Source organism: Zonotrichia leucophrys, unplaced genomic scaffold, assembly GCF_028769735.1.
Source record: "Zonotrichia leucophrys gambelii isolate GWCS_2022_RI unplaced genomic scaffold, RI_Zleu_2.0 Scaffold_48_389894, whole genome shotgun sequence".
In the NCBI taxonomy this organism is placed as follows: Eukaryota; Metazoa; Chordata; class Aves; order Passeriformes; family Passerellidae; genus Zonotrichia; species Zonotrichia leucophrys.
In genome coordinates this window covers 252,978-267,508 of record NW_026992253.1, presented here as the reverse complement: position 1 = coordinate 267,508, position 14,531 = coordinate 252,978, and the positions used below count along the sequence as shown (strand labels likewise).

At 62.2% G+C, this 14,531-nt stretch overlaps 1 protein-coding gene across 1 annotated transcript; it reads left to right on the top strand.

The window, feature by feature from the left end:
• Positions 1 to 72: 72 nt before the first annotated feature.
• Positions 73 to 11,793, top strand: CARM1 (coactivator associated arginine methyltransferase 1). Its single transcript, XM_064737326.1, is given in 18 exon segments — positions 73 to 256; positions 1,222 to 1,231; positions 3,657 to 3,713; positions 3,715 to 3,732; positions 3,812 to 3,913; positions 4,009 to 4,098; positions 5,717 to 5,827; positions 6,430 to 6,607; positions 6,684 to 6,774; positions 7,747 to 7,828; positions 7,930 to 8,015; positions 8,095 to 8,184; positions 8,260 to 8,397; positions 9,342 to 9,431; positions 9,512 to 9,624; positions 9,713 to 9,790; positions 10,164 to 10,232; positions 11,520 to 11,793. Coding segments are annotated over 18 exon segments (1,689 nt in total). The 5' UTR covers positions 73 to 107; the 3' UTR covers positions 11,657 to 11,793.
• The last annotated feature ends 2,738 nt before the right edge of the window (positions 11,794 to 14,531 follow it).

Below are 14,531 nucleotides of genomic sequence, written 5' to 3'. Positions count from 1 at the left end.
CACGACGGGATGGGCGTGCCCATTTCAGGGCGTGTCCCGGGTCGGGGGTGGGCGTGGCCGGGTCGGGGGGCGGGGCCCCGGGTGGGCGGGGCGCGGCGCGGTCCAAGATGGCCGCGGTGTCGGTGTTCCCCGGCGTGCGGCTCCTCACGGTCGGGGACGCGAACGGGGAGATCCAGCGGCACCAGGAGCAGCAGCCGCTGCGCCTCGAGGTCCGCACCGGCCCCGACAGCGCCGCCATCGCCCTCTACGGCCGTGAGTGCGCCGGGAGGGGCGGGGGGCCCGGCGGGGGAGGGGGCGTGGGGGGCTGAGGGGAGGGGGGAGGGGCCCTCAGGGGTCGGGGGGGGCGGGGAGGGGCCCTGGGGGTCTCTGGGGATGGGGAGGGGGCGGGGAGGGGCCCTGAGGGGTCAGTGGGGATGGGGGCTTTGGGGTGGGGGGGGTTTGGGGGGTCTGGGGGCGCAGGGGCTGGAATGGGGGGGTTTGGGGGTTCAGGGCCTGGAGGGGGGTCCAGAAAGGGGCCCGGGGGGGGGGCTTTCAATGGGTTTTAAATGTTCTTCACTTTTGGGGGAGGGGTCTCAGCCCCACCGCCCCCCCCAGCCGGGGCCGGGGTCTCCTCGGGGGCAGATCGGGATTTGGGGAGGGGTCCCGGTGCCCCCGCGCTTCCCGGAGGCGGCGGAAAGTTCGTTCCCATCCATCCCCCCCGTCCCGGCCACTTTTGCCCGAATCGGCCCCAATTCCGTGACCTTCCGGCACCCCCCGGTTCCGGGCCCGCGGGGGGCGGCGGCGCCGCCGGCTCCTCTTTGTCTCGGTTTTCCCGTTCTTTGGGGCTTTTCCCGTTCTTTGAGGTTTTTCCCGTTCTTTGCTTTTTTTTCCCCCGTTCTTTGAGGTTTTTCCCATTCTTTGGGCTTTTCCCCGTTCTTTGAGGTTTTTTTCCCGTTCTTTGGATTTTTTCCCCGTTCTTTGAGGTTTTTCCTCCTTTTCTCCCCAAACCGGCGCCTCCCGCGCTTTGTGCTCGGGGTTCCCGCGGCTCCGGTTGTGGTCGGTGCGACCCCCGCTCCCCTCCCCTCGGCCTCATTAACGGCGGCGCTAATTCCGTAATTAACGCGCGGTTTGACACCGATACCGGCTGGGGGGGGAAACTGAGGCACGGCGGCCGCTGCATGGCCGGGCCCGCGGCTCCTCCGGTACCGGCCGGGCCCGATCTCAACCGGAGCCGCTCCCGAGCCGCCTTTGTGTGCGGGGCCGGGGGAGCCGCGGAGCATCGGCCGCTGCTTCCACCGCCCCCGGAGCGCCGCGGGCTCCCGGTGCTCCGGTATCGGTACCGGCGGGCTCCCGGTGCTCCGGTATCGGTACCGGCGGGCTCCCGGTGCCCCGGTACCGGTGGCTGCTCCCGGTGCTCCGGTACCGGTACCGACCGCTGCTCCCGGTGCTCCGGTATCGGTACCGGCGGGCTCCCGTGTGCTCCCGGTAACCGGTACCGGCGGGCTCCCGGTGCTCCGGTACCGGCCGCTGCTCCCGGTGCTCCGGTACCGGTACCGGCCGCTGCTCCCGGTGCTCCGGTACCGGCGGGCTCCCGGTGCTCCGGTACCGGTACCGGCGGGCTCCCGGTGCTCCGGTACCGGTACCGGCCGCTGCTCCCGGTGCTCCGGTACCGGTACCGGCCGCTGCTCCCGGGCCCTCCCCGCGGCCGCCGGACCCCCGGGGCAAACCGGCAATTTTTGGGAAGCGGCCGGGTCCGGTTTTACCGGCCCGGGGGCACCGCGGGGCCGCTGCCGCTCCCGGGATGGCTCCGGGGCCGTTCCCGGTTCCCGCTCCCGTTTCTGCCTCCCGGGGCCGCCCCAGCCCCTCCGTCCCGTTCCGTCCCACCCGCGACCCCCAAATCCCCAAATCCCCATTTCTGACGGCAATTCCGGCTGCCCCCCCCCCCCCCCCGGGCCGTGCTTTAGGAGCCCTCCCCGCGGTAATTAGAGGTTAATTAGGTTAATTGTGCTGGGTCCCGCTCTGTGGGGACGCTTCGGGCCCGGCGCTCCCCTCACTTTTCTCTCTGTCCCCTCCCTTGTCCCTCCCGGTTTTCCCGCCCCGTTCTCCCTCCTCTCCCTTTTCCCCATTCCCGATTTTTGTGTCCCCCATTCCCACTTTTTCCCATTTTTCCCCTCCGCTCCCGCTTTTTCCCGTTTTCCCCCCACCATTCCCATTATTCTCCCCATTCCCATTTTCCCCCATTCCCGTTTTTCTCTCCCCATTCCCATTTTTTCCCATTTTCTCCCTCCATTCCTGGTTTTTTTTCCCACCATTCCCATTTTTGCCCATTCCCCCCCTTTCCTGTTTTCTTTCTCCCCGTTTCCCCCCCATTCCCGTTTCCCCCCCCAATTTCCATTTTTCCCTATTTCCCCCCATTTCTCCCCATTTCCCTTCCCCATTCCCATTCTTCCCCATTTCCCTTCCTCATTCCCGTTTTTTCCCAATATTTTCCCCCATTTTTCCCCATTTCCCCCCATTCTGATTTTTCCCATTTTTCCCCCCATTTTTCCCCTTTCCCCTCTATTCCCCCACCCACTTTTCCCATTTCCCCCCCCTTTATCCCCTTTCCCCCCATTTTTCCCCATTTCCCTTCCCATTCCCATCTCCCCCATTCCTGTTTTTCCCATTTCCCCCCCGTTTTTCCCCATTTCCCTTCCCCATTCCCATCTCCCCCCATTCCCGTTTTTCCCATTTCCCCCCATCTCCCCCCATTCCTGTTTTTCCCCATTCCCATTTTTCCCATTTCCCCCCATTTTTCCCATCTGCCCCATTCCCGTTTTTCCCGTTTTCCCCATTTTTCCCCCATTTTTTCCCATTTCCCTTCCCCATCCCCATTTCCCCCCATCCCCGTTTTTCCCATTTCCCCCTGTTTTTCCCCATTTCCCTTCCCCTTCCCATTTCCCCCCCATTCCATCTCCCCCATTCCCATTTTTCCCATTTCCCCCCATCTCCCCCCATTCCCATCTCCCCCCATTCCCGTTTTTCCCATTTTCCCCATTTCCCCCCGTTTTTCCCCATTTCCCCTCCCATTCCCGTTTCCCCCATTCCATTTCCCCCCATTCCCATCTCCCCCATTCCCGTTTTTCCCATTTCCCCCGCATTTTTCCCCATTTCCCTTCCCCATTCCCGTTTTTCCCATTTCCCCCCCACTTTCCCCCATTCCCTTTTCCCATTCCCCCCATTCCCATCTCCCCCATCCCTTTCCCTTCCCCATTCCCATCTCCCCCCATTCCCGTTCTTTTCCCCATTTTCCCCATTCCCATTCCCTTTCCCCACCTTTCCCTTTTTCCCATTTCCCTTTCCATTCCTTTCCATTTCCCTTCCCCATTCCCCTTTTTTCCCATTCCCCCATTCCCTTTTTCCCATTTCCCCCCATTTCCCCCCATTCCCATCCCCCCATTCCCTTTTTCCCCGTTCCTTCCCCCGTCTTTTCCTTTTCCCCCCATTCCCGAGTGTGTGCGTTTTCACTTCCGTTTCGCCGATATCCATCCCCGTTTCAATCCCATTCCTTTCCCATTTCTCCCGTTTTCCAACCGTGTCTCCAGTTCTTGGTATCCCCCACGTTGTTACCCCCCCCCGCCTCCCCTCCCCATCCCCCCGTACCCCCCGTCCCCCCGTTCTCCTTCGCCCCCCGATAGATTGTCTGTTCCTCGTCTCGCGCGACACCGTGCAGCCGCGTGGGGCAACTCATATCACGCTGGCTGCAACACGTGTGTGCAGTTCGGCGCCCCCGGTGAGGAGCCTCCCCTCCCACGCCCGGACCTCCGGTGACCCCACTTACCTTTCCCCCCAGATTTCTGCTCTTCTCAACCCTGAAGACTGGCGCGGGCACAACACGGAGCGCTCGGTGTTCAGCGAGCGCACCGAGGAGTCCTCGGCCGTGCAGTACTTCCAGGTGGGGACCCCCCCCCCAATTTTGGGGGGCTGTTCCAGGGCTGGGGGGGCGCTCCCGGGGCCGGGGGGGTCACGGCCTGTCCGTCTGTCCGGCAGTTCTAGGTACTGCCACAGCAGAACATATCAGGACTACTGCGCACGGACTACCACGCGCATCCTGAGAACCACAGCGACTTCAAGGACAAGGTCGGTGGGGTTCGGCTTCTTTTGGGGGTTCAACTCGTTTTGGGGGTTTCGCTCATTTGGGGGTGTTCACTCGTTTGGGGGGGTTCAGCTCGTTTTGGGGGGATTCGGCTTGCTTTGGGAAGATCTGACTCCGTTTTTGTCGAGTCAGATCTTTGGCCTGGTTTTAGGGGGGGAAGCCTGGCTTGGGTTTTGGTGGGGTCTGGTTGAGATTTGGGGGCATCTGGATCCATTTTTGGGGAGGAATCTGGCTGGGGTTTGGGGGGAATGCTGGCTCCATTTTTAGGGAGAATCTGGCTGGGTTTTAGGGAGGAATCTGGCTGGGTTTTAGGGGGAATCTGCCTCCATTTCTGGAGGAATCTTGCTGGGTTTTTGGCTGGGTTTTTGGGGGAATCTGGCTCCATTTCTGGGGAAATCTGGCTGGGGTTTTGGCTGAGTTTTGAGGCGGAATCTGGCTGGGTTTTGAGGCGGAATCTGGCTGGGTTTCGGGGGGAATCTGGCTGGGTTTTTGGGGGGTTTTTGGCTGGGTTTTTGGGGGGATCTGGCTGGGTTTTTGGGGGTTTTTGGCTGGGTTTTTGGGGGTTTTTGGCTGGGTTTTTGGGGGTTTTTGGCTGGGTTTTTGGGAGGTTTTTGGCTGGGTTTTGGGGGAATCTGGCTGAGTTTTGAGGCGGAATCTGGCTGGGTTTTGGGGGGAATCTGGCTGGGTTTTTGGGGGTTTTTGGCTGGGTTTTTGGGGGTTTTGGGCTGGGTTTTTGGGGGTTTTGGGCTGGGTTTTGGAGGGGAATCTGGCTGGGTTTCGGGGGGAATCTGGCTGGGTTTTTGGGGGAATCTGGCTGGGTTTTTGGGGGTTTTTGGCTGGGTTTCGGGGGGATTTTGGCTGGGTTTTTGGGGGTTTTTGGCTGGGTTTTTGGGGTTTTTGGCTGGGTTTTGGGGGTTTTTGGCTGGGTTTTGGAGGGGAATCTGGCTGGGTTTTGGGGGTTTTTGGCTGGGTTTTTGGGGGTTTTTGGCTGGGTTTTGGGGGTTTTTGGCTGGGTTTTGGAGGGGGAATCTGGCTGGGTTTCGGGGGAATCTGGCTGGGTTTCGGGGGAATCTGGCTGGGTTTTTGGGGAAATCTGGCTGGGTTCTTGGCGGGTTTTTGGCTGGGTTTTTGGGGGGTTCTTGGCTGGGTTTTGGAGGGGAATCTGGCTGGGTTTTGGGGGGAATCTGGCTGGGTTTTTGGGAGGTTTTTGGCTGGGTTTTTGGGAGGTTTCTGGCTGGGTTTTTGGGAGGTTTTTGGCTGGGTTTTTGGGGGTTTTTGGCTGGGTTTTTGGGGGTTTTTGGCTGGGTTTTTGGGGGAATCTGGCTGGGTTTTTGGGAGGTTTATGGCTGGGTTTTTGGGGGTTTTTGGCTGAGTTTTGGGGGGAATCTGGCTGGGTTTTGGGGGGAATCTGGCTGGGTTTTGGAGGGGAATCTGGCTGGGTTTTTGGGGGAATCTGGTTGGGTTTTTGGGGGTTTTTGGCTGGGTTTTTGAGGGTTTCTGGCTGGGTTTTTGGGGGTTTTTTGGCTGGGTTCAGGGCAGCATCCAGCAGGGGCTGACCCTGGGGCTCCCTGAGGCTCCCAGCTGCCCCCATTCCCTCCCCAGATCGTGCTGGACGTGGGCTGTGGCTCGGGCATCCTCTCCTTCTTCGCGGCGCAGGCCGGGGCGCGCAAGATCTACGCGGTGGAGGCGAGCACGATGGCCCAGCATGCTGAGGTGAGCCGGGGGGCTCCCCGGGACCCCTCCCCTTGATCCTCTGCACCATGGCCCAGCACGCTGAGGTGAGCTGGGGGCTTCATGAGACCCCCTTCCCTGCCCCTCTGCACCATGGCCGAGCTGAGCTGGGGGGCTCCCTGGGACCCCCTCCCCTTGATCCTCTGCACCATGGCCCAGCACGCCGAGGTGAGCCTGGGGGTGTCCCCACAGCCTGACCCCCTCCCCTTGACCCTCTGCACCATGGCCCAGCATGCCGAGGTGAGTTTGGGGGGCTCCCCGGGACCCCTCCCCTTGCCCCTCTGCACCATGGCCAAGGTGAGCTGGGGGGCTCCCTGGGACCCCTCCCCTGCCCCTCTGCACCATGGCCGAGGTGAGCTGGGGGGCTCCCCGGGACCCCCTCCCCTTGCCCCTCTGCACCATGGCCCAGCACGCCGAGGTGAGCCCAGGGCTGTCCCTGGGACCCCGGGGTCTCCCCACGGCCTGACCCCCTCCGTGACCCCTCCCCTTGACCCTCTGCACCATGGCCGAGGTGACCCTGGGGGTCTCCCCACGACCCCGGGGGTCTCCCCACGTCCCGACCCCTCCCCTTGCCCCCTGCCCAGGTGCTGGTGAAGAGCAACAACCTGACGGAGCGCATCGTGGTGATCCCGGGCAAGGTGGAGGAGGTGTCGCTGCCCGAGCAGGTGGACATCATCATCTCGGAGCCCATGGGCTACATGCTCTTCAACGAGCGCATGCTCGAGAGCTACCTGCACGCCAAGAAGTACCTGAAGCCCAGTGGTGAGCGCAGGGGGGGTCCCCGGGGGTCCCTGGGGGCCGCGGGACCCCCCGGGCTCCAAGGCTGCCCTTCCCGCAGGGAACATGTTCCCCACCATCGGGGACGTGCACCTGGCGCCCTTCACGGACGAGCAGCTCTACATGGAGCAGTTCACCAAGGCCAACTTCTGGTGAGCCCCGCCGGGCCCAGTCCCAGTCCCTGTTTCCAGTTTCCATTCCCAGTTCCAGTCCCCATTCCCACTCCCCATTCCCACTCTCCAGTCCCCACTGTTTCCTGTTCCCATTCCCGATCCCCAGTCCCATTCCCAGTCCCCATTCCTAGTTTGGGATCCCCATTCCCAATTCCCACTCCCCAGTCCCCATTGTTTCCTGTTCCCATTCCCGGTTCCCGTTCCCAGTTCCCAGTCCCCATTCCTAGTTTGGGACCCCCATTCCCAATCCCAATTCCCACTCCCCAGTCCCATTCCCAGTTCCCAGGATTCCCAGTTTGGCATTCCCCATTCCCAGGTACCAGCCCTCGTTCCACGGCATTGATCAGTCCCCATTCCCAGTTCCCATTCCCAGTTTGGGATCCCCGTTCCCAATCCCCATTCCCAGTCCCCATTCCCATTCCCCACCCCCCATTCCCAGTATTCCCAGCATTCCCAGTATTCCCAGTTTGCTCTCCCCAGGTACCAGCCCTCGTTCCATGGCATTGATCAGTCCCCATTCCCAGTCCCAGTTCCCATTCCCAGTTTGGGATCCCCATTCCCAGTCCCCATTCCCCATTCCCAGTATTCCCAGTATTCCCAGTTTGCTCTCCCCAGGTACCAGCCCTCATTCCACGGCGTTGATCAGTCCCCATTCCCAGTCCCAGTTTCCATTCCCAGTTTGGGATCCCCAATCCCCATTCCCAGTTTGGGATCCCCGTTCCCAATCCCCATTCCCAGTTCCCATTCCCATTCCCAGTATTCCCAGTATTCCCAGTTTGCTCTCCCCAGGTACCAGCCCTCGTTCCATGGCATTGATCAGTCCCCATTCCCAGTTCCAGTTCCCATTCCCAGTTTGGGATCCCCATTCCCAGTCTCCAATCCCCATTCCCAGTATTCCCAGTATTCCCAGCATTCCCAGTATTCCCAGTATTCCCAGTTTGCTCTCCCCAGGTACCAGCCCTCGTTCCACGGCGTCGATCTCTCTGCTCTGCGCGGCGCCGCCGTGGACGAGTACTTCAGGCAGCCCGTGGTGGTGAGCGACCCTGGGGGGCTCTGGGGGGGCTCTTGCCCATTTTGGGGGTCTCTGAGCCCCCCAGGACGCTCCCAAACCCCCCTGCCCACCCCCTTGCCCAGGACACCTTCGACATCCGGATTCTGATGGCCAAATCCGTCAAATACACCGTGAACTTCTTGGAAGCCAAGGAGGGCGACTTGCACAGGTGAGAGACACCTGGGGGGGATTGGGGGGGGGTCCCGGGGGTCTCCTCCCGCCCCCCACTAACCCCCCGTGTCCTCCAGGATAGAAATCCCCTTCAAGTTCCACATGCTGCACTCGGGGCTGGTGCACGGCCTGGCCTTCTGGTTCGACGTGGCCTTCATCGGCTCCATGTGGGTGATTTGGGGAGGGGTCCCGGGGGTGGGCGGGGCTCTGTCCGAGCCCCCCTGACCCCCGTGCCCCCCCAGAATGACGGTGTGGCTCTCCACGGCCCCCACGGAGCCGCTGACCCACTGGTACCAGGTGCGCTGCCTGTTCCAGTCGCCGCTCTTCGCCAAGGCGGGCGACACGCTCTCAGGGACCTGCCTGCTCATCGCCAACAAGAGGTGGGGAGGGGGGATTGGGGGGCTTTGGGGGGATTTTGAGGGATTTTGGGGGGAGTTTGAGGGAATTTGGGGGGATTTTGAGGAATTTGGGGCTGCTTTGGACATTTCTGGGGTTGCACAGGCGACACGCTCTCAGCACCTGCCTGCTCATCGCCAACAAGAGGTGGCAGGGGGTCTGGGGGCTTTGGGGCTGTTTGGGGGATTTGGGGGATTTTGAGGGATTTGGGGGATTTTTGGGATTTGTGCAGTTCTGGGGCAGTTCTGGGTTGCACAGGTGACACGCTCTCAGGGACCTGCCTGTTCATGGCCACCAAGAGGTGGGCAGGGGGGACTGGGGGGCTTTGGGGCTGTTTGGGGGGATTTGGGGGGATTTTGAGGGGATTTGGGGCTGCTTTGGGGCAGTTCTGGGGGTGCACAGGCGACACGCTCTCAGGGACCTGCCTGCTCATCGCCAACAAGAGGTGGGCAGGGGGCTCTGGGGGGCTTGGGGAGGGGTCTAGGAGGGAATTGAGGGGATTTGGGGCAGTTCTGGGGGTGCAGGGGGATCTGGGGGGCTTGGGGCAGGTTTGGGGGGTCCCCAATCCCCCCCAGCCGTGTCCTGGTTTGGGCCGTGCTGGATCCGCTGCTGCCTCTGGGGCTGGGCTGGGGGCTGGGGGGGCTCTCCTGGCCCAGTTGGGACTGGGGGGGCTCTCCTGGCCCACTTTGGCCCGGGTGGGGGCCCTGGCCCAGTTTCAGGGCTGGGGGGGGGGCCCTGGCCCAGTTTTGGGGCTGTTTTTATAACTGGGGGGGGGCAGCCACGACCCAGCTGCTGCTGCTGGGACCCCTCAGGGGCACTTTGGGGTCTCTGTGTCCCCATTTGGGGGTCCCAGCCCCTCTCAGGTGTATTTGGGGGGGGTCTCAGGTGTGTTTTGGGGAGGGGTCTCACGGTGTGCCCCCCTCCCCAGACAGAGCTACGACATCAGCATCGTGGCCCAGGTGGACCAGACGGGCTCCAAATCCTCCAACCTGCTGGACCTGAAAAATCCCTTCTTCAGGTAGGGCCGGGGGGGGCTGCGGGGCCGGGGGGCCCCCCCGGGACCCCCCCCAAGCCCTGACGCCCCCTCCCCATCCCCAGGTACACGGGCACGACCCCCTCGCCCCCCCCCGGCTCCCACTACACGTCCCCGTCAGAGAACATGTGGAGCACGGGCAGCAGCTACAACATGAGCACGGGCATGGCCGTGGCCGGTGGGTCTGGGGGCTCTGGGGGGGGTTTGGGGGGTCCTGGGGGGGTCACCCCCCATTTTGGGGGGTCCCTGACCCCCTCCCCACGCAGGAATGCCGGCTGCCTATGACCTGAGCAGCGTCATCGCCGGGGGCTCCAACGTGGGGCACAACAACCTGATCCCCCTGGGTGAGTGGGGGGCTCACGGTAAGGGTGGGGGGCTCACAGTGAGGGTGGGGGTCTCACAATGAGGGTGGGGGTCTCACAATGAGGGTGGGGGTCTCACAGTAAGGGTGGGGGTCTCACAATGAGGGTGGGGGTCTCACAGTGAGGGTGGGGGTCTCACAATGAGGGTGGGGGTCTCACAATGATGGTGGGGGTCTCACAGTGAGGGTGGGGGGTCTCAGGACTCGGGTGGGGGTCTCACAGTAAGGGTGGGGGTCTCACAGTAAGGGTGGGGGTCTCACAATGATGGTGGGGGTCTCACAGTAAGGGTGGGGGTCTCACAATGAGGGTGGGGGTCTCACACCCCCCCAGCCTCACCGTGCCCCCCCCCCCCCAGCCAACACCGGCATCGTGAACCACACCCACTCCAGGATGGGCTCCATCATGAGCACGGGCATCGTGCAAGGTACCCCCGAGCCCCCTCCCCAAATGAACCCCCCTGTGCCCCCCATTGCCCCCTGTGCCCCCCAGGCTCATCCAGTGCACAGAGTGGCGCCGGCTCCAGCTCCCACTGCCCCCCCGACCCCTGTGTGCCCCATTGACCCCCATTTCCCCAGTGCCCCCCATTGCCCCCCATTGCCCCCCGTTTTCCTCTGTGCCCCCAGGTTCCTCCAGCGGACAGACCGGCGGCTCCAGCACCCATTGACCCCCTGTACCCTGTGTGCCCCCCTGACCCCCATGTTCCCCATTGCCCCCCATTGCCCCCCATTGCCCCCCATTGCCCCCCATTGCCCCCCATTGCCCCCCGTTTTCCTCTGTGCCCCCAGGTTCCTCGAGCGGACAGACCGCCGGCTCCAGCTCGCACTACCCCCCTGTGCCCCATTGATCCCTGTGCCCCACTGACCCCCTGTGCCCCACTGACCCCCATGTTCCCCAGTGCCTCCCATTGATCCCTGTGCCCCCCACTGACCCCCATTTCCCTCTGTGCCCCCCAGGTTCCTCGAGCGCTCAGACCGCCGGCTCCAGCTCCCACTGCCCCCCTGTGCCCCACTGATCCCTGTGCCCCACTGACCCCCTGTACCCTGTGTGCCCCATTGCCCCCCATTGCCCCCCATTTCCCTGTGCCCCCCAGGTTCCTCGAGCGCCCAGACCGCCGGCTCCAGCTCGCACTACCTGCCCCTGTACCCTGTGTACCCCCAATGCCCCACTGACCCCCATTGATCCCTGTGCCCCCCACTGACCCCATTTCCCTGTGCCCCCCAGGTTCCTCGAGCGCCCAGACCGCCGGCTCCAGCTCGCACTACCCCCCTGTGCCCCACTGATCCCTATTGCCCCCAATTGCTCCCATTGCCCCCATTGCTCCCTGACCCTCTGTACCCCATTGACCCCCATGTTCCCCATTGCCCCACATTGATCCCTGTGCCCCCCATGCCCCCCACTGACCCCCATTTCCCTCTGTGCCCCCCAGGTTCCTCGAGCACCCAGACCGCCGGCTCCAGCTCGCACTACCCGCCCCTGTACCCTGTGTGCCCTATTGCCCCCACTGACCCCCATTTCCCTCTGTGCCCCCACTGACCCCCATTTCCCTGTGTGCCCCCCAGGTTCCTCGAGCGCGCAGACTGCCGGCTCCAGCTCGCACTACCCGCCCCTGTACCGTGTGTGCCCCAGTGCCCCCACTGACCCCCATTGCCCCCACTGACCCCCATTTCCTTCTGTGCCCCCACTGACCCCCATTTCCCTGTGTGCCCCCCAGGTTCCTCGAGCGCCCAGACCGCCGGCTCCAGCTCGCACTACCCGCCCCTGCAGAGCCAGTTCACCATGGGCGGCCCCCCCATCTCCATGGCGTCCCCCATGTCCATCACCACCAACACGATGCACTACGGCAGCTGAAGGGCCCCCCCGGCCCCACCCACGAGACAAAAACCAAAATCGGGGACACAGGGACCCCCCCCCCCCCTGCCCGCCCCGGGGGTCCCTCCCTGCCCCCCCCCACCCGCTCCACAGGGGATTTTGGGTTTTTTTTGGGGTTTTTTTGTGTTTTTTTGGTTTTTTGTTTTTGGGCGGGGTGGGGGGCAGGGAAGGGGGGGAGGGGCCGTTTTTTACCGCTGGATTGGGGGGGGGGGGGGTGAGAATCCCCCCGGGACCCCCCCCGGGATGGGAACCCCGCCGGGAAGGGGCCGAATGTACCAAAATCTGCAAAATCCCAAAATCCGCGGGTTTGGCCCCGATCGGGGCGGGCGGGGCCGAGCGGGATCGCTCCGGCTGGAGCCTCAATAAACGGGAGGGTTTCACACCTGAGGGGTCCGCAGGGGGGTCCCGAAAAGCCCTGGGGGCGCTCGGGGGTCCCCAAATGCCGGGGGGGTCCCAAAATCCCGGGGGGGATCCCAAAAAATCCCCGAGGGATCCCAAATCCATGGGGATCCGAAATTCCCGGGGGGAATCCCAAATCCATGGGGGGAATCTCAAAATTCTGGGGGATCCCAATTCCCTAGGGGATCCCAAAAATTCCAGGACAATCCCAAAATCCCGGGGGGGTTCCCAAAAATCCCGGGGGGATCCCAAAATCCCTGTGGGATCCCCAAAATTCCAGGATGATCCCAAAAATCCCTGGAGGATCCCAAATCTCAGAGGGCTCCCCAAAATCCCAGGGCACCAATTGGGATCTCCCCGTTTTTATTTGGGGTTCTCACAGCCCAGCGAGGTTTGGGGGTCTCTGGGGGGCTCCCCCAGGCCCAGCCCCTTTATTGCCCCCTCCCAGGAACATTTTGGGGTTGATTCCCCCACCCCCAGGTGAATTTTGGGGTTTATTTCCCCTCTTCCAGGTACATTTTGGGGGTTTATCCCCCCCCAGAGCCGTTTTTTGGTTTTATTTCCCCCCCTCCCCAGCCCGGGTGCATTTCTCAGGGTACATTTTGGGGTACATTTTTGGGGTACATTTGTACATTTTGGGGTACATTTTTGGGGTACATTTGTACATTTTGGGGTACATTTTTGGGGTTTTGGGTTACCTGGCAGCCCAGCCCCAGGGACCCCCGACCCACCTGGGCCGTGCCCGCACCGTCCCCGTCCCCGGGGAGCTCGGGCACCGTCACGGAGCCTCCCGACAGCGGCTCCGGAACCGCCTGCGGGTCTGAGGGGACCGGGGGGGTCACCGGCGGAACGGACACCGGAACCGGAACCGGGGGAATCTCGGGACTCACCGTGGGGCCGGGGCTCGTCCATTCTGGACCGTCTCGCTGCCGGGTCGGAACACGCGGGTTCTGAGGGATGCTCGGTACCGGCCGGAACCGTCCCGGTACCGACCCCGCTCTGCCGGGAAAGGCCCCGCCCCCAGGGACCCCTCCGGTCCTGCCCCGCCCCCGGGGCCCTCCCGGTACCGTCCCGGTCCCGCTCGGCACCGGCTCCCCCCGCGCTCCGGCCGCGATGGTTCCGCCCGGTCCGTTCCCCCTCCGGCCCCGCGCTCCCGCCGCGGCCGTTCCGGCCCGCGATAGTTCCGGGCAGGGGAGACCCCAGACCCCCCTCAGGACCCCCCCTAAAACCCCCCAGGACCCCTCCCCAATGCACCCAGATCCCACCCGCGATCCCCAAGACCACCACAGCGGTGACGCTCCCCCAAAAAAAGAAATCGGAGACCCCCAAAAATCCCCCCAAAATTCCCAAACGCCCCCAGACCCCAGAAGGACCCCCGGGCTCGTTTCCTTCTCCGCTTTATTGGAGCCGCTGGCGGGAGAAGGGGCTGACAAGGTTGGGGGGGGGGGGATGGGTTAGGGGGGGTGGGGGTCGCCCCCGGCCCCCCCGCGAGGGTTTTGGGGTTTTTTTGGGGGGGTTTCGGGGTCCCCCCTCCCCACAATTCCCGCCATTTTCAGCGCCGCCGCCGCCGGTACAAAAATAAAAGCTCTGCACGACCCCGCCCCCCCCCGCGCGACCCCTCCCCAAATTGGGATGGGGTTTGGGGGGGGTGGGGGAGGGGTCAGACCCCCCCCCAGGGTGACCCCCCCCTCCCCCCCAGTGCTACAGCAGGGCCAGAAATGGGGACCCCCCCCAAAATAAAATCGGGATTTTGGGGTCAGGGCCCCCCCGAGCCCCCCGAAATTGGGGAGGGGTCCCCCGGTATTGCTGCGCCTCGGGGGGGGCGGGGGGCGAGGGGTCCCTGTGCAAAGCGGGGAAAGTTTGGGGGGAAAACCCCGAATTTGGGGGCTCTGCCCCGCCCCCCATAAATGGCTTTTGGGGACCCCCCCTTTGGGGTCTCCCCCCTTTTTTGGGGTCTCCCCCCTTTTTGGGGGTCCCCGGTCTCTTCTGGGGGGGAATTTTCCTCCTTTTTTTGTCTTTTCGAGTTTTTTAAAAAATAGAATAAAAATTCCCCGACCCCCCCAAATGAACCCCGAAATGAATCAGGTGGAAATAATGCAAATAAAATAATGCAATAAAATAATGCAAATAAAAGAATCCAATAAAATCATTCCAATAAAAATAATCCAAATAAAATAATCCAGAAAAATCATTCTGATAAAAATAATCCTAATAAAAGAATCCAAATAAAATAAACCAAATAAAAATAATTCAATAAACTAATCCTTATAAAAATAATTCTGATAAAATAATCCAAATAAAATAATTCTGATAAAAATAAAATACCAATAAAATAATCCCCATAAAATAATGATTCAGATAAAAATAATTCTGATAGAATAATCACGATAAAAATAATCCAAATAAAATCATAATTTTGATAAAATTAATTCTGATAAAATAATCCCAATAAAAA